Source organism: Mus caroli, chromosome 3 (assembly GCF_900094665.2).
Source record: "Mus caroli chromosome 3, CAROLI_EIJ_v1.1, whole genome shotgun sequence".
NCBI lineage: Eukaryota > Metazoa > Chordata > Mammalia > Rodentia > Muridae > Mus > Mus caroli.
In genome coordinates this window covers 47,064,309-47,084,201 of record NC_034572.1, presented here as the reverse complement: position 1 = coordinate 47,084,201, position 19,893 = coordinate 47,064,309, and the positions used below count along the sequence as shown (strand labels likewise).

Here is a 19,893-nt window from a genome sequence, read left to right as displayed (position 1 = left end):
AATAGAGACCAAGTGTGTGTGTTGGGGGAGGGGGAGGAGAGAGAGAGGGAGAGGGAGAGGGAGAGGGAGAGGGAGAGGGAGAGGGAGAGAGAATGAGAATGAGATTGGAGTTGAGGAAGATTGTGAGCTATGCTGTTGGTGTTAGGGTGTTAGGAACTGAACCCACATCATCTGCAAAACCAGGAAGTACTCATAACTGATGAACTGGACTTCCAGCCCCTCAACATCCTTTCTTAACAATTATGAGTTATAAATACCAAGGACTTTTAGCTTTATGTAGAGAATCTCTTGTGCATTACCTGTCAATTAAAAAAAAAAAGTGCTGTTGGCCTATTAGTTTAGGCAGGAAATAGGAAGTGGGAGTTCTGGCAGGGAGAGAGGATTCTGGGATAGACTCAGGTGTGGGAGATTCGGCCCAAATGCTGATGGAGCGGGTTGCATGAACCTGAGAAGAGGTAACTAGCCACGGGGCAGCACTTAGAATAAATGGGTTAATTAAGCTACCAGCTAGTCAGGGAATGAGTCAAAGCTTCTGGCCTAGGCATTTGTTCATAATAACTCAGGAACTGGGGCACAGGTGGAAAAGCCTGAACTTACGGCTTTAACCATAATTTTTAAAAGCATCTCTAAAAGTACTTCAATTTTAAACATTTGAGTATCGTAATTCCCTATCTGAAGACAAGGGCTTGGTGCACTTTACTCTTCTTTACTCTTTCCAGATTACAGCATCTCAGGGACATACTGAAAAGATGAACTGGACACACACTTTCTGATCAAGGCTCACAGGGGATAGAAGTATTAACTCACAGTAGAGTCATACTATATGGAGATCACTCGGTCAGTAACCATTTCCTGAATGCCAAGCACATGTTAATACTGATATCGGGCTGGAGAGATGGCTCAACGGTTAGGAGTACCGACTGCTCTTCCGAAGGTCCTGAGTTCAAATCCCAGCAACCACATGGCGGCTCACAACTTCTGGAGTGCCTGATTACAGCTACAGTGTACTTACATATAACAAGTAAATAAATCTTTAAAAACAAAAAACCAGATATGAATGTGGACTTAAAAAGGGCAAATGGCCACTTCCAGCAATTGGTCTGTGTTTGAATGAAGAGGATCCGCCTACCCCAAGTGTTGCGCATCGTCTGGTTTTCTTTTTCCTAAGATCTCACTTAAAGGACTGGGCAGTCAGTATTTTCAATGGAGTTTCACCTAAATTCAGACAAAAATACTCAATATATTAGCCCTAGAAATTAGAAAAACTAAACAGTTATCTCCCTAGCATTTAATAAAACATTTCTATAGTTGGTGATATCCGTAAAGTTTATTTTTTAAAAATGTTAAAAACTAATCATACAGGATTATTCAATATACTTAAAAAGTTTGTCCCCGCATTGAAGGAAAATACATTTGCAACATCTTCCAGACATCATCTTTATAAAAGTAGAATTTCTAGATGTTGAGATGCACTACAGTAGATCCTATGATTCACATTCGCCCCTCCCCCTCCCCCAGTGTGGAGCTACTGTTCAGGATGATGGTGGGGCACCTGCCACCAGCACCGGTCCTAGCGCACACTGCACACACAGACAGCACACGTCTTCTCTCTGGCTGCCGCACATTCACTTCAGATGAGTGTGTGAGTGGAAATACATCCCATGATTGTAAACATTCACCAAGAGCTCCCAGGGTACAATGAGGAACAGCGGTAGCCTGGGACTCACCTGTCGGCATACTGCTGAGATTATGAAAAATGTTCTGCTAAATTATCCTAAGCCTCCCTTACTTACAGATCCGTAAGTGGTTCTGGGTATACACTTTTAGTTGAAAACACCTGAAAGTCATTCTAAAGACTATATAAGCACCATTTTTACTTTCCTGAAATATATTCAGTTAAATTCAGCAGTACATATGACTATTGGTAATAAATTAAAAGTAACAGTTGCCTCGAGCCCCGCGTTGTGGATACTTATGGGATACTGTGTTCCAATTGATGCTGCCATGCATCTGAAGAATAGTAACCCCCGCAGGGCCACATGCAGCGGAGGCACAACCATCACTTCTGTCTGTGGAGGCAACAAGCAGACTTAAGGCTGTGTTCGGCTATAAAGACTTCAGTCTCCTCTTCAATAGTCTATGTGGATCATTCACATAATTCAAAGCTTACAGGAAGGGAGGTACTAACCCCCAAGTACGTTTAAAATACTATTCTCGATACAATTTATTGTCATCTTATTTACATGGGTCAGATTAAGGGTTCTGATATAACCACTTTCAAAACACAACCCGTGTCTCTGTCCCTGTGTCCCTAAGGAACTCTTTCAAACTATTGGCCAATCTCATCTGTCAGATTGTTCACTGCAGTTCTTGGGTAAATCTCATGTTGCTCCCAAGAAGAATAAACATCTTTAAAATTCATTGCCACCCGCTTTGGGATAGGCCTGTTTGCAGAGAAAATGGTGTTCCTGGCGTGGAGGGATAGCTAGGAAAGCCGTCTGCCTGGGCCGGGTAGCTCTCCAGCGCCGATGCTGAATGGACCTGCGGGAGAGAGGCACACGTGGTTAGCAGAGCTTCAGCTCACTGGGCGTGGCGCGGACTGGCTCCACCCACACACAACCAGACAGAAGAGGGACTAGAGGGCAAAAATACTATTTTAAAAAATAAATAGGGAGGTGGATTTTTCTTGTTTTGCAGAGATAATTTGCCTTATTGTCTTCATTATAGCTTAAGTATAAGACAAATTAAACTGTAATTGTCTCAACTAGTTTCCATTTTATTAAGTCTCCAAATTGAGGGTTGGTTTGCTTGTTTTGCTGTTTTCCAAGACAGGATTTTTTTTGTATGTTTGTTTGTTTTTCGAGACAGTTTCTCTCTGTAGCCCTGGCTGTCTTGGAACTCACTCTGTAGACCAGGCTGGCCTTGAACTCAGAAATCTGCCTGCCTCTGCCTCCCAAGTGTTGGGACTTAGGGGGTGCGCCACCACTGCCCGGCTAATACAGGGTTTTTCTGTGTAGCCTTGGCTGTCCTGGAACTCAGAGATCCTCCTGCCTCTCTGCCTCCTATGCTGGGATTAAAGGCATATGCCACTCATCTGGCTGATTTTTTTTTTTTTTTTTTTAGATCTAGAAATGGGAAAAAAAAACAATTCATACATTTGACTCCCACTCTTTGCTACTCTCCTGAAAGGAGATATAGAATCTGTAAATTTGGGGAGAACTAATGAAACCAATCTTCTGGATTCTGGTAAGCCTCCTGCTTGCTGGCGTTGGGCCGTTAGTGGCTTTACTTCCTCCAGCCTCTGCATACCTGCTGCAACAAAGCCGACTGTGCAGCTGTGCTGTGCTGTAACTCTTGCAGGGACGACTGTGGAGGAGCCTGGGAAAACCCAGGGATCCCTGGGAGGGACAGAAGGCCTGGAAAAACAGAGCTGCCCGCAGCTTGGAGTCCCGATGACAAACTGAAAACAATCGATAGAAAGACAGGTCAAACTGTGGACACTGGGAGGCGGGTGACCGACCCCTTTATCCATATTTGGTAAGAGGCGGCTTAAAGATGGGAAAGCGAACAAATGAGCCCCTCTGTAGGTCGGAACTGCAGGAATGAGTCACTGTGTAAAACTTAACTCAGAGAGCAGTAACTCTAAAAGCACCATCGCACAGGTAACACTTGTGGCTACCTCAGAAGCAAGCCAAGTAGTCACTCTATGTTACCTGGTTGAGGAGTCATGAAACATTTTGGGTACTGGGCTTCTAACCCCCCACCCCTCTTCACCCAATATCTCAATATAAAACAAGACCAAGCCACATAAGCTTGGTGAGAAGTGACTCAAACTGTCTGCAGCCCAGTCACATACCCGGCTTGTGCCACCAGGGCGGAGTTGAAGTTGGAACTGAAGGCTGAGGCAAACCCCGGGAGGACAGGTGCAGGCGATGGAGCCGAGGCAGCCACTGGCAACGGGGTAACTGCCACCGTAGAGGGCGCCTGCAGCCCTGGGAACGAGGGCAGCGTGGGGCCACCGCTTGGGGCACTGGAGACAGGGAAGCCGGGGTAGGACGGGTTAGAGGTGGGCAGCGGGCCCTGGGTGACAGCGAAGAGCGAGGGCACAGCGGTGGACAGGTTGAGTGGGAAGGCCGCAGGCGAGGCATTGGAGGTGGGTAGCACTGAGCGCACTGTTGCAGAGCTAGGGTGTACAGCTGCAGATGTGGTGGTCGACGACCCCACGAGGGATACAGCAGGATTGAGGGAGGGACTGCCCGGTAGAGGGAAACTATTAGTCAATGAAGTGAAAGGGGGAAGGGCAGTGAAGACAGGCGCGATGGGCGTGGAGGATGCGTGCGGCGGAAGGGACATAGAACCAGCTAACGGGGTGCTCAGGCTGGAGAGCCCGGACAGTGCAGGGTTAAGGCAAGTAGACACACTGATGGGCACTGAGGTGGTGGGGTACCCACGGCCCAGGGTACCCGACAGGCCCAAGGTACCACGAGCAGGAGTCCCGGGGTGAGCTGGGCCTTTGAAGGCCGACGGTGGGGGGCTTGTGGGCTCACTTTTTATCATAACAGGCATAGTTGCTGCAGCAGGGGCAGATGAGATGCCACCCGCATGGGGACCGTGCAAAAGTGAGCCTGAGGAGCCACAGCTGACTGGCACTACCGTGGAGGGGGTAGCTAACGGAGACTGTGCAGGCAGTGTTGGGGCTACAGAGGTGGCACTAGCCACAGGAGACTGCAGGCCTGGGAACATGGCCAGCCCCGGGGTGGAAGACCTCTGTGCAGCAGGAACAGCCGCAGGGGGATAGCACTTGTTAGTGGCCGAGGCAGGAGAATCTGAGTTTCGATTGGGAAGAGAGGATAATGAAGCCAGTCCACTTGTGACTGCAGATGGCAAGGCGGAGGAATTGATTAAGTGTGTGTCATTTGATGTAAGAAAGCCTTTTAAGGCAGACAGAAGGGGGCTATTTACACCATGTGGACCCGCAGCACTGGCAATTACAGAAGGAGTCGGGGTGGCTATGCTGTGGGATGCTGGTGGGAAGGGCAAAGGCAGACCTGCGAAGACCGATGAGAGGGGAGCTGTGATTGGGTTACTGGCTGACCCAGCAGTAGAGCTGGCTGAGGAGTGGCCAGTGAATGGGGCACACGTGGAAGCAAATGTCTCACTGGAAGCCAGAGTGACCCTTGATGTCGAGCTGGCCTGAGTGGGTGGGGTGGGGGTGGCAGATAGACCCGGCAGTGGCACTAGACCAGAAAAAACGGAAGGGACAGGAGTGGGTGTGGTGCTGTGGGTGGAAGTAACAGGCGTCGCGGGCACGGAGGGAGTCCGGATCACAGTCGGGTTCGGCGTGTTTGGCTGAGGCGTTGGGAACACCGCCAGGGCAGTGTTGGTCGCACTCATTCCAGCCCCGGTAGCAGCTGCTGACACGGATGGATGGTTTACTGCCTTGGCTGGAGACACAGCAGGTACTGGAGTCGCAGCAGGAGTTGAAGGATTAGAACCATGAGGAGAGAAGAGCTGACTCGCTGGGGTGGAAAATGCTGAGGGAGAGAAGAGGCAGGCGTTTGCCAGGGTTGAAATGCCCAATTTAAATGAAAAGAAGCATAGCCACTGTTTTGGAGGGGAGGGGTCATATTTCACAAATACCAAAGGAAAACCCGGCCAGCATCAAGTTGCAAGTCACATCTGAGGGGCCGGACGCTTGAAGAACCCTTTCTCTAGGGTGAACACACACACAGCCTCTCAGCCCAGAACCATCTCGCTGACCTGCACAGCCTACAGTGTGTCTTGGGAACACTGAAAAGCCTTACATAGCCAATCCTGGGGACTCGTCCAGTGGAGTGTTGTGTCTATTCACCCTGCACGCTCAGGCCTCTGTTTTAGTAAGTGTGTGCCAGTCCATACAGGTTCGTTCACCTTAGAGGGCAGATCCCAAACCACCCAAGAACTTGTGTTTGCTACACCATCTAATCTGATCATCTCTATGGAGGATTAAAAGGAGGATTTGGGGCAACCTGGGTTCTTCCTTCTAGAATGAGTTCAATGGCTGTGTCCAACTGCTCTGTGGCAGCTGATGGGAACCCAGACTTTTACAGGCTACTGTGGTAAGCATTGTCTGAGACTGTATTTAGACCAATTCTGTTTCAGAGGTAACAGACAGCTTCTCCCTCTGTAGTGATAACCACTGAACAGCATTTTTCAGGGAGTAAGACAGACATTTAAGGATGTGTATGGAATCCAGACCTTTGGCAAGAGGACGGTCACTCCATCTGCCTCACATTAATCTGGAGACCTATGCTCCCATTTTATATACGGATACACTGAGGCTTGGTGTGGACAAGCCAGTGGCTTAATAAAGATCATACAGTTATGCAGCTTCATTATAGAAAGCTTGTATAAGGCCCTGGCCTCAATATACCAGCACAGCATAACAAACAAACAAATGAAACAACAACAAAAACCCCCAAAACCTACAACAAATAATACCACGTGGCTATGACATGATAGGGCCCATGGCTTACCAGTACACAGGTAGTCTTTATTACCGTTCTGTCATTTTTAAAAAGAAATTTAAAAAAAAATATATATATTTATTTATAAACTATTTTCACAAAGTTGAATGACTTGTTTACAGAGCTAGGAAGCTCCAAAGGCTCAGAAAGAAATCCTGACACCCACCATCTGCCCTCTCTCCTGTACCCAGAAGCTGGCCACACTGCCGGGCACCTTCACAGGGAGGGGAGACTTCCCACCCACGCTCCCAACCTTGGCACACTAATCAGATGTAAGTGCTGCTCTTTCTCTCTGCGAGAGAACTCCTTTTCCTCCCATACCAGAAAGCATCGCTTCTTACTGTTCACTTCTGACTGGGCAATATAGCTCGGTGCTGCCATCTGGAGGCCACCCAGCCACGTTGTGCTCAGTGCCTTTGCCCTCCAGTGTTCCTTTATCTTTTCCCTCCTTCGGCTACACCTAAGGCTCCGTAGGCTTACTAGACTTATTATCTATCAAAGAGCGTTATCTTTGTGTGCATATGAAAATCCCCTCTCCCACATCACAATGCTAAGTGAGTACATGTTATGTGACGTCTAGAATTCACACTATCAGGATACAAAGTCATAAACTCTATCATCATCAAGTCGCTCTTGGTGAATCCCCCCCCCCCCCCCCCCCCCCCCCACACGCACACACACACACACACAGTGCTGGGGAGTTCCCTGTGAGCGGCAGGCAGCAGCCATGGCAGACAGCAGTTGTTCCCGGGTCTATTTGGTACTTACTTTGACTCTGTGTAGGCTTTGACTGACTGGAAAGGTCTTCATTGTCTATATAGAAAGAAACAATTTCAAGCTTTAATCAGATCATTCCCCCAGCATAATCACAGATAGATGTCAAAAAAGAAAAGCTAAAATCAAAGTAAGTAGACATCATTGAAAACACTGACGGGAAAAATAAGGTACATAGGAAGGAATCCTATCCACATGACTAGAGCAGGTTGTGCAGACACACTTACAGAAACATAGATGAACATTACACGACTTATTTTAAACCACCTACAACTGCAGGCCTTTACCTGTTCCTGCTGGATTTGGAGTGTACGGAGGTGGAGGAGGGACGCCTGGAGCGATCACATTGGCTAAGGGTACCAGTCCCGCATTGTTGTAAGCACCTGGAATGAGCGCATGATAGAAGGAGAGAGAACTTAGTATCACTGGCTAGGAGTTAGAATCTGCGCTAAGGCGGGAATGTGGGTTATTTTAAGCTGCCGTGTAATAGAGAGGCAGCTCACATGGAGAGTGTGAGAACGGAGGGGAAAGACAGCTCTGGGTGTATGCCCCTTCTAGACACCTTCTGACAGGTGAGGCCGGGTAAACCTGCCCCACTTAAGCCTAGTACACACACTGGACCTTTTCTAAATGCATTGATGATACCTCTGGACACCAGCTATTTAAAAAAAAAAGGGCACCTAAGGCCATTTACTGAAATGAATTATTAGTGAAAAGCCCCAATGATAAGTTAATTAAGACAATCTGCAATTAAGGTAACCATGGGAAACACACTAAAAATAAACTATACTTGCGGCAGCATACTAGACCAGGATACAGCTAGCCATCAGCAAAATTAAGCTCTCAGAACTGAAGTGCTGTAGACTCCCCAAGCACAGAAAGCAGCTGTCCTCTCAATGTAATGAACAGCAGAAAGGAAAAGTGCAGACGAGCGAATGCTTACTTGGTGCGATAGTTGCATGCGGCCGGCATGGAGGAATTGGGTAGGGGACAGGTTTGTGTGGATTGTATGTTGAAGGAGGCTGTACAAGGGAAGCACAGTGGTTAGACATCACTAAGAGCACATCTCCTGATAAACCAATACAATCCTAAGAGACTGAAGATGCCCCAGTTGTCACAGCTTCAGGCTACGTAGTCTTTGCTTTCATAAAGGTGGTCCTTACTCAGTTCCAAAGCTGCAGATTGCCAGACATGCTGTGTTTTAATTCTAGCGTTCACTGATCCTCCCAATAAAGGCCAGACCTACATGAACAGCAGGTGCCTTTCTGACCTAGCCTGGGCCAACCCCAGGAGCTCCCGAGAGACCTTCAGGTCTCTCCTTGACACCTAAAGACCTCAAGGACAATGTCCTCCTATGATCACTGGGATCTGCAGGGTCTGGTCTCTCCAACACATGAAGACCTCAAGGGCAATGCTCTCTCGCCTGAGATCATTAGGCTCTCAGCACCGGGACGATCATTAGCACCTGGCAATCTGACAATTTTTACACAATGGATTAAGAACGGAATGTTTGTGTCCTTTTCAAACCTATAGATTCACAAGAACTTTACTTTAGAGTTGATGACATTTCCAGAATCTGAAGTACGCAAAGCTCCACCACACACTGTATTTTACCCAGAGTGAAAGAGCGAGCAGGAGTCGGGCAGAGGAGCCCACTGGCGGGAAGGGACTGTTCCCTCCTGGCCTCATAAACAGCCTCCTGATGCTCCTGTCTTGTGAATGGGCAGAGAATGCAAAGGCCTGTGTGGGGCCACCAGTGCTTATGAACTTCTCCACTCAGGAGGTCCCATTCTGTTCAATTTACATTTCCAGTCATTACACTCATTCCCTTGAAAGGACAAGCCTCTGGCTCCATGCCTGGTTCGCTAACATTAAGACTAGCTAGCAGGTAAGCCACACTCTGATTCTTATCGTTCAGATGAATGTGGCTGGCTTATTTTAACTTTCAAATAAAATGCTTACTCTCCAAAGAGCTTTGGACTCTTGAACTAAGTCCTTATACTCAAGCCCTAGGCCATTCTCTCCCACCTAGAACTTCTACCATATTTGAACTGCAACACAAAAAACTTACTTTACAAAGACAGAAAGCTACACATAGAGAACCTAACAGCTGCTTCCTATTTTTATTTCAGCACATACTGGTTTGGATGGCCCGAGAATCCGAGCTGCTATTCCTTTGCCTTCATTGGTAATTTCTTCACCATCCTTCTTCAGAGGAGTTCCCTATTTAAAAAGAGAGGGAGAGAAAGGGGGAGGGGGAAGATTTTAGATACAACAGGCAACTGCCCTGAATTATTCTGAAGGGACTTGCTAAGAATAAGTCTTGGATTCCAGGCCTAATCGTGCCCCAGTTGGCTAGCTCTCCTTCCTCTTACCCATCCTGTACCTCGATAGCAGAGGGGATGACAGGGAAGGCTGATGTGTAGTCTAATACTTTCTACACACACACACACACACACACACACACACATACACACACACACACACACACACACATACACACACACACACACCAACTTTCACACCAGTGTATATAAATCAGAGACTGAAAAGGAAACCTGGTGACTGAGAGCCCATTAGAGATTGCTCTATAGAACAGATCAGAAGTCTCCAGTCTGTCACCTCAGGCAGTGTCCTCAGGTAGTACACACTGGTACAGAGGCCAGCTTCCAAGATGGCTCCACTGCCCACTGTTGCCCACCATCCATCTCAGAATAATTAGAGCTGATGTGTGTCACTACCATGACATTAAAGAATTGCACTGATTCCCAAAAGCAAGTCCCAAGAGGCCTTGCTGCAGCTCCCCCTGTCTCCCCTTGGTTACATGTGCTGTGGAAACCAGCTCCCATGTCATGAGGGTGCTCAAGCCCTTGTGGTAGGGAACAGGATGCCTGGCCACAAGTAACATTAACTTGCCAGGCACTGAAGTGAGCTACCTGGAAAGAAAAGAATATTTGTGTGTGCCAGTCAAGTTTGCAGGTAAAGCCTGAGCCAGAACTACAGAGCGAAGCCACTCCCACTTCCCGGAGTCAGGAAAACTGGAGCATAGTGTGGTGTCCCAGGCCTTAACCCTAGCAACTGGGAGGTAGGCATGGGTTGATCTCTGAGTGCCAGGCCAGCCAAAGTTGTGGAGTGAGACCCTGTCTCAAGATAAAAAACAAGTCCAATCAACCAACCGACTAACCAAACAATCCAAAAATTATCGGAAATAATAAATGTCTACTATATAATCCATGAAGCTCTGGGGTTTTGGCATGGTAATAGAAATGTAATGATTTTTGGATGTAACTTTTGAAAAGATTATTTTCCAAGAGCTTTGAGAACCGTCCACTGGTATCCAAACAAGATTTTTATTTTTTCAAGATTCTTAAAGGATTCATCTTGCAGTTTCCCAAATGGATTCTCGGCTATGCAACTGTGGAGAATTGCTGAGACTAGTTGGAAAATAACACAGCAAAATCAACCTTTGTCTGGCACCTCTGAGGGTAATGCAGTCAGTTAATGGTTACACATAACTTCCAACTGTCTGTCAATTAAGTGGAAGACAGGAGACTCCTTTCCTTTGGAAAAGCCTCACCAGGTGGCATGTTCTCATTGTAGCCCGTAAATGTACAGATCTGTGCTACCGTCACACGCAGTCATGGGAAATTTCATTTATGTAGAAGCATGCTTACAGGGAAAATTCCATTTATGCGACTGGGTTTTCCTTTGGGATAGGGGTTTCCTGGGAAGGTTCCACACGAAGAAATCATGGCATGAGGGGCTTTGCAGCCCGCCTTGGAAGCCTGTAACAGAAAAAAGAAGCGGTTAACAAAAGTCAGCCTCATCAGATAAGGTCTTCCAGATCACAGCAAGTCCAGCTAAGGCCACGAATTAAGGAGCAGAACATCGTTCACACATTCACCCACCAATCAATTACCAGGGACCTCTATGAACCCAAGGGAGTGTCCAAAGAAGGGAGGGCTCCTTCTGTTCCTAAGCATATGGGCATAGAATGCTTGGTGCCATGGCAGAGCTCCACAGGGGAAAGATGCAAGCGCCCTGCTGGGTGAGCCACCACCGGTGTCTCACTCCCAAGTCATCTCTGCACCCACAAGCTGCTTCTGCGGGGCTTTGCTTGGGCTCCCTGGCAGGCAAGAATGGCTACTTCTAAGTTAGTCCCCAACACTGCCACGGTGAGGCAGGCACTTCACTGTTTACGAACCCCCGGCCTCAGCACAGCATCTGGGAGGGTTACCTGCTCCAGGACTCTCTTGCATCGTTTCTTCTCCGACATGTTGATTCGGAATAAATCTTCAATGGGACGGGAGTTCTGTGCGTCCACAATGTTTCTGCCAAGGAAACATGACTTAGCTTCTGTGTGAGGATCCAGGCAGATATACACAGGTCAGAAATGTCTCTATGGCGTGTTGTATGTTTTCATAGATGGAGCAACACATACCAGACTGTAGAATACATTCTCTGTGAATAAGCAACTCGCCCACTCTTAAACCTCGCTAAAGCTTGGGTCCCCTCTCTTCTCTTCAAGCTCATGCGTACTATGGTTCTCCAGTGTCAAGTAAGGAGCATGCCACGGCCGCACCTCACTCCGTCACTGTGGAACTCAAGGCTCTGCAGCACAAGTATCCTGCTCAGTAAACACCCCACATTTTCATCAGCTTGCCTTTTGAGTTACTCAGGGTGGGAAGAAGGCAAAGCCAGCGCTGAAGTGCAGGAGTGCGAAACAGCCGCTATCCTACGTCGGAAGTGCTCAGTATCCCGTGAGCTAAACCCACACACATGCGGAGTACCCAAGTACTCCCATCGTTTTCTGAGCCATGACCACAGCCGTAGGAGTAGGAAGGATTGCCTGTGTAATGACACCAGAATCCTGAACCGTGTTGTCACAGAACATGGGCATTTTTGTTTGTTTCTTTTGTTTGCAGGCAGGTTCTTACTGCCTTACTCAGGGTCCCCTGCCTCCAGCCCCCCAATTTCTGACATGAAAACTACCAACCCAGCATTTAAAAAAATGTAAATGCTACCAACCCAGCATTTAAAAAAAAAAAGATAATTAATTAATTAATTAATTAAATGTATGTGAATATACAGTCACTGTCTTCGGAACAGGGCATGGGATCCCACTACAGATGGCTGTGAGCCACCATGTGGTTGCGGGGATTTGAACTCAGGACCTCTGGAAGAGAAGTCAGTGCTCCTAACCACTGAGCCATCCCTCCAGCCCCAGCAGTTTTTATAGATTATTTCACTAGGGTTCTGCTTCCTTACATAATTGACACGTTAAGGTAGATCATTTTTCATAGACTATCTCACTAGCATTCTGCTGCCCCATGGAACTGACACCTTAACAGAGATCAGTGACTTCAGAGCCAGTTTAACTTCCAGGTTTGAAGCAAGCAGTAAGAGAAATACTCACGAGGCCAAGAGCTCCAGAGCGGCCAGCTTGTCCTTACTAAAGGTGAAACAGCTCAGAATGCTCACCACTTCTGCTGGGTGGACGGCCACCATTTTCTATCATAAAGAGAAACCATGTTTCAATGTGAGATTGCCCTAGCAGATCTTACCCACTTTGGGGAGCTATAACTAAATTCTATAGTATAAATATTTTAAGACACAGCCTACATCTTAGCTGAGCATTAACACAAGCAAAAGGTAAACCCCAGCATCTCTAGAGAAATTCTGAAAATTCTGAGTCATACGTGGACTCCTTTTAGTGGAATGGCTTCAGAAACACATCCAGGTTCTACACGCATGTTTTGATCTGTGCTTCTCCGTGTGCTCACCTGAACAAGTGTAAAATCCTCTGAATGGCCATTGACCAAGGTGGCATGTACACAAGGGTGACCCCACACCAGGCAAGGCACAGGAGTCAGAGCCAGGGAAAGGAGAGAGCTGCAGCTCCCCTAAGGCGTGGCTTCCTTTAGGCTACAGTGATGCACTATGGGAGATGCTGCCAAATCTGAATCGTAAGGGTCAAAGTCCAGGACTGTGCTTTGCAATGAGCCTATTCCCTCAATTTGCTAGGTAGAACCCCCTAAGAGGATTTAACAGTAGCACAGGTTCACATCCTGGAAGGTTTTAACTTTTTAACATAGTTATTTGGTATATCAAAGTGTAAGGGAATTAAGGTTAGCTCTTTCTGATACAAACCACAATTCCGCCTGGATTGTGTGAAATGGGGGGAATGAAACATTGTTACTTTGCATGCCAGGAGAAGGGGAGTCACTCACATGCTGGAGTGCTTTCATGGCCTTCAGCTGTGGCTCCGCCCAGGAGAAGTACCTTAGGAGATCAACCACCTGCAAGAAAAGACTGACTTCAGCTCTGATGGCAGCGTCTGCACACAGTTCTTTCAAATAGACTTCAGCACTTGCCACTCCAGTCACCGTCTTCATGCGGGAGAAGAGCTTATGGCACTAGAGGCTACCTGTGCAGCAAAACATAGCACAAGGCAACTCCAGTCCCATAGCAGCACAGACCTCAAGCCAAGTGCTCAACAGTCACATGATACAACAGCTTCCACAAAGAACAGTGTGGATAAAGGATGTTCTACTGGACATCACTGGTCTAGGAAGAAAGAAAAACATACAGTGGTGGCAAGATGGCTCAGTGGGCAGAGGTGTGTCCCATCAAGACTGATGACCTGAGTGGATGCCTGGGCCTCCCACAAGCTCCTCGGACCATCACTGGAATGTGGTGCCATTTCCTGTCAACTCCCTACAATAAATTGCTCTTTTGTTGCTTTCTTTTTCCTTCCTTCCTTCCTTCCTTCCTTCCTTCCTTCCTTCCTTCCTTTTCAAAGAGAGGAGACATACTATCTAGATTTAGCCTGAAAGTGCATGACTGGCAAGTAAGTAAGCTCTGCCTCAAAATAAAAATTTAAAAAAAGGAAGAAGCCGCCTGGGATGTAGTTCAGTGGAAGGGCCCATGCCCGTGCAGGACCCTGGGGTAGCAGACGACAAATAAAGAAAAGTCATAAAAAAGAAAGCCAGGAAATGGTGTACACAGAAAGCCCAGGAAGCTGGAAAGTTAGATGGAGATTGGGTGTGAAGACACAAACTACACACAAAATCTATATGTCCAGGGGGCGGCTGAGGTCACTCACACGGTGTGCAGTGACTGGCTGAAGGCCCACATGGCTTCCTGTGGGCTTGAATCTCCAGATTATACATAGCAGTCAGGCAGGGATCTAGCTTAGCACTGCACTGAGAAAGTCAGAGGGCTAGGATCCCAGGGTCTCCTACCACCACCCACAAACAGGCCTTGAAACAGGAGAGAACACTGTGATGCAGTCAGGAGTGAACAGTGCAGAGATGCCCTCACCCTCGGCCGCTGTCTTGAATGAAAATACAAAGGAATGGTACAGGAGGAGCCTGTGGTCTGTGTAACCATTCAATATTTATTCATGTCTCCTTTGATCATACAGTGAATTTTAAAACTATTAAAAATTCCATACTAATTTATGAGTAAATTTACAAATTTATAAACTAAAAAAATTTACTAAAGATTGTTTTATGTGGCTGCGTGTTTTTTTGCTTGCATGTCTGTATGAGTTCAAAGGAAAGCATCGGACGCTGCCAAGGACCAGCCTCAGCTTGGAGAGGGCTTCGGAAGGAAGGATGTCTGGGAGCTGTGAACCAACGGACGCCAGTCAAGTCGTGGGGCCAAGCTGGTGGCCTGTGCTCTGCTGGAGACAGCTTTCTAGACTGCTCTCTCTCTGTCTGATCTGCTTTCTCTGAAGACTTCCAGACAGTTCTCTATGCTCTGCTCGAGACAGTTCTCCAAGCAGCTCTCCCTTGCTATTCTAAAAAGTTCTCTGGGTAGCTCATCTCCTGCAGATCATAAGCCCAGTCTTTTATTTTATATATCAATCCAGTCATTTACTCCAGGCTTCCTTTGGATTATCCTAAGAATTGGCATCCCACTGGGCAATGGTGGAGCCTGCCTTTAATCCTAGCACATGGGAGGCAGAGGCAGAGGCAGGTGGATTTCTGAGTTCGAGGCCAACCTGGACTACAGAGTGAGTTCCAGGACATCCAGGGCTACACAGAGAAACCCTCTCTCAAAAAACCAAACCAACCAAACAAAACAAAACAAAAAAACCAACAAAAAACCCCAACAACAACAAAACAAAACAAAACAAAACACCCTAAAACAAAACCCCAAAGATTTGGCATCCCGAGACTCCAGACCCTTAGTTATTAGGAGACAGCAAGCACACATTTTCTTTGAACATTGCAAACAAATTCAGAGATCTGCTTGCCTCTGTTAAGCACAGAGGATAAACTAGCAATATAGAACACTGTCCTGAAATTACTATTTCTGCCACAGCTGGACCTAAATTAGTCTGTCCCAGGCCAACCTTGAACTCAGGAATCCGTCTGCCTGTGTAAGCATAAACAAAAAACCTTAGCTGGGTGGGATCTCCTTCCTTGCTGTCTTTTTGACAAGGTGGCTCACAATGCACCTGCTTTTGTTCGTTTAGATTAATGAAGCACTTCATAATTCATATTGCATTCTTTCTTTTAAACCTATGTTCTTAGAATTCTTTTCCACAGGCTTATGGGCTGTCCCGAAGGTGCCAGTATTTACTATTTGGTAAGACATTAGCCACACTTTAGCCTACCGGACTCATGGAGTCATTAATGTTGACAGGGAGAACTTGAAGGAAGAAAATAAGACCTGTACATTATTATACAAACAAGCCGTTTGCCCACAGCAGCCATTGACATTTGTGGAGTCCCTCGTCCTCCCTTCCAACCCCCCCCCCCCCCCCCCCCCCCCGCTGGCCATGTCCCATGGGCAGGGAACCAAGTTATTTTGCCACTACCAAGGTCATGTTGGACCCAGCAAGACCAGCAAGACGGTTGTAAGCTGTGACCTGTTAAGAGCCAACCCTGGGGTCCTCTCCAAGAGCAGAAAGTGCTCTTAACCACTGAGCCATCTCTTAGGCCCGGAGTTTATAAACGTTTGATGTTTCCCCAGAATAACTGACAGTTTAAGTTGCTTTTAAAAAGGATACATACAGTGTTTTAAAATTACCTTAGACTAGGAGTGCGGTGTCGTTATGTGTAAAACACTAAGCTCTCGTAAGTCTTTCTAAAGTGTTGTTTGCCAGAGCTAAGAGCAAGTGAGGCAACTAAGTCAAAGCAACCCTGAACGGATCTGGTAAGCAAGCAGACATCAACGAGAGCAGCAGTAGAAAGAGGCTTTAAAAATCAAAATACCTGTTCGCTGGAGAAGTACCCATGAACGTATTCAATTGCTTTTAATTTATATTCCGTTAAAACAGCCTAGAAAAGGGGGAGAGAAAAATTAATATACACCAGCAGCATGCTAATATGCATGTACTGAAACTACAAACACACCCGCACAGTCTCAGTCTGCTCTAGCTGGGAGCTGCGGCAACTAAGACTAAGGTAAAAGAAATTGTATCCTTTAGACTTGCTGGGTCTCCAGAAGGAGCAACATTGTACCAGAGTCAACATTAGTACAAATTACGTCTCAGATTTGTGAATGTCTAACTATTTTCACAACATCTTTAACTGATACAATTTGCCTTTTTCCTCCCACCTTTCTTCCAAGAGCGGCTCACTATGAAGCCCAGGCTGGCTCTGAACTAGCAAACGTGGCCCACAACAGAGCCTTTAGAGCTTGCTTCCTCATTCATAAAGGGGAAATCCCAATCATAACCTTCAGCAAGCTGTAGTAAGATCCTAATAATTGGAAACCTGATAGAGAGCTGTCTGATAAATAAATGCCTTTGTTCCTCTGGGGAACCTATCGGCAGCGGCAGCGGAGGACAAGAGCAGATGCCTCTACCCTAGCATTATGCAGAAGTCACAGCTGCTCCTCCACCAGCTACTGTGGACCTCAGAAATGGAAAAACCAAGGCAAGCTTCTGTAGATTATAAGCACTCATCATAAAATATTACCTGGCCACCAGGCGGTGGTGGCGCACATCTTTAATCCCAGCACTTGGGAGGCGGAGGCAGGCGGATTTCTGAGTTCGAGGCCAGCCTGGTCTACAAAGTGAGTTCCAGGACAGCCAGGGCTACACAGAGAAACCGGTTCTGTCTCAAAAACACAAAACAAACAAATGACCTGGCCATTCTCTCCGCACTACAAAACAGCTATAATATTTGTATTTTCTCTATATATCTAGGAGCAAATGCAACGACCAGAAAAATCATCCAGGGATGCTCAACAGTTCAGCTTTTACATGGCATTCTGGGTAATGCACGCTGAGGAGTGTTCTTATCTTTATCATTAAAGAGACAGTCAAAAGCAAGGTTCGGGACCAAATCCTGGCTTGAGCTGATGATACAAATCCTATCTCAAATCTTCCTCTAACGCTGGAGAGGTCCAGCTGCAGCCCCACACAGGACATGGAACACATTTAAAACAACAACAAAAACCCCAGACTCCTGGGGGAGTATTAGATACCTAATGAGGGCTTGGCTTGGGGATGTACATTGGGAGTCCACCACCTAACTCCAATTAAGAAGCTGGAGTCAAACAGAAATTGCTTACTAATTAACAGCTCTTATTACTATCATTTTGAGAAAACAAAACAATGCCTTTCCTATTTTCCCCCCAAGTGTCTTCTCACATGCTTCTACTTTGAGAAGTGAGGGCCAGTATTACCTGTGGGTGTACAGTAACAACAGAAGAGGAGATCCATTAGCATGGACATTTACAAAATCTAAAGCAATTTCTAAAAATTATAGCACCACCCCTACTTAGAAACGCCCACATCTATTTTACTGCATTTTAGTAGACTAAGACACTGTCGCTGTCTTCTCCATCTGGCAAAGCCAACTGGCGACACATTTTGATTGCAGACTAGAATTGTGGACTTGAAGGCTACCCCGGCTGAACAGACTTTTATCTCTGGAACCTTTCTGATTCCCTCATTGATATTTATTACCAGACATTTTTACAAGACTGAGAAGGGAGAGGATAGACATATGCATGTCTGCATTCAGGTCTACCTTAACTTAAAATTTATTTTCTCAGAATGGTTAAAAAGCAGCTCAGAAACCAACTGTGGCAAATTCTAAGTACATGGTAAAAAGACATTCTGTTTCAAATTTTAATTAGATGAGACTCAGCAAGTGCAGAAGTTTATTTGAAAAGAAAAAAATTCAGCACCACCAAATATGAAAGATTAAAAATATGTTATCTGAAAAGGGGGGAAGGGAGGAAAAGGGGGTCTTACAAAGAGCAAAACAAAACTCTAGATCTGGCGGCAATTTTTGCAGTGCCAGTCAGGGGCACCGTTTGAGATGCCAAACAGATGCAAGACAGCATCTAACAGCAAGACCCCATGCAAGCTGTGAGATGCTGTGAGGCTCAGGACCACAGCACTGCCCTTTCTGTCAAACAGGCATCCAGCTATTTTTTGTGTAAGAGATACTTTTAGCCTCAACCCTACATTCAAAATTTTTTTGCTGCCTGGTTCCTTCCAGGAAATAGGAAATATAAACAGTGTCAAAAAACAGAGGAAGGAGAGCAAAGGCAGGGGAAGAGATCTGAAAAAGAACTTTCTAGGCATCCCTTCCAATGTCCAGTCACTCCTGTTACTGAACCATGTTAACAACGAATAAATGTCACTCAACCAAAAGCTCAGTTATTACGGATTTACAGTTGGCTCCGGAGCTGTAGGTAGTACAAACGTAATTCCCATATCACAATGATTTCCCAAGTTTAGCAGTGAGGTGGCTTATCTTCTATTTAAGCGGTGCAACCGACCAAGATGCAAGTTCTTACGTTACCCAGGAAAGTTCAAGTTCCTCTGCTGACTACACTACAACACCTCAAAGAAAGTAACTCACGACCATTATCTCAGACGAATTTCGGGGAACAAGGTCAATTACCTTTCGAATTTCATCCAGCACCGTCTCAAAGGACTTTTTGTCCATCTTAAGTACTATTCCGTCGTGACGTCTAACAGTTCTTGCAATTACAAAACGCTCATCCCAGGTGCGTCTCGTGGAGGAGAAAGGAGGCGAGGAGGTAGAGTATTGCAAACTGCACCAAAACAAAACAAAAAATCCCAGAACGAAAACTTGGAAAAAGTTTTTTTTTTTTTTATTAAAATCAAAATCAGACTTCAGTAGCTTCTTCACACAAAGCTTCAGCTGCTCAGAGCAGAGCCGGCTTGTGCGTTTGCAGAAATCAGGGCTCCGGAGGGTGCCGACAGCCGAGCTCTCCGGGGAAGGCCGCCGAGCCCCGCTCCGCTCACCGCCGTGATCCGGGACACGTGGCCCCGCGGGTGCTCAGCCCCGCCGATCCGCCCGATCCCGGGGTCCCGCAGCTACGGTAACCGGCGGACCCCGCAGGTCCTTTGTTACGGGATTTCGTAGCTTCCGGGAGCGGGCCGGCGGCCAGGGCGCACTAGGAGCCGGACGAAGGGGGGCCAGAGCCTTGCGAAGGGTGGCTCTCGAGCACCGCAGCGCTCGTGCGGCCAGGCGCCCAGCGGGAGCTCCCCTAAATGCCCCACCAGCTCCAGGGGACCTTTGATAGAGTCTGTCGCGCCCACAAGACGCAATGGCGCACCGCCACCTTAAGTCGCTATTGCACGAACGACTAGTTTGGGGTGTCGGGGTCC

The 19,893-nt window shown here is 46.9% G+C and overlaps 1 protein-coding gene across 1 annotated transcript; it reads right to left on the bottom strand.

Annotated features, from left to right (window-relative positions):
* Positions 1–1,312: 1,312 nt before the first annotated feature.
* On the bottom strand, positions 1,313–19,799 carry Proser1 (proline and serine rich 1). Its single transcript, XM_021157913.2, has 13 exons — positions 19,160–19,799; positions 16,508–16,573; positions 13,511–13,579; positions 12,697–12,791; positions 11,518–11,611; positions 10,955–11,065; positions 9,420–9,503; positions 8,224–8,302; positions 7,568–7,663; positions 7,275–7,319; positions 3,857–5,534; positions 3,310–3,460; positions 1,313–2,541 (listed from the first exon to the last, which is right to left on the bottom strand). Exons 1-13 carry the CDS (start codon positions 19,202–19,204, stop codon positions 2,419–2,421), a joined length of 2,736 nt encoding a protein of 911 aa, XP_021013572.1. The 5' UTR covers positions 19,205–19,799; the 3' UTR covers positions 1,313–2,418.
* Positions 19,800–19,893: the final 94 nt, after the last annotated feature.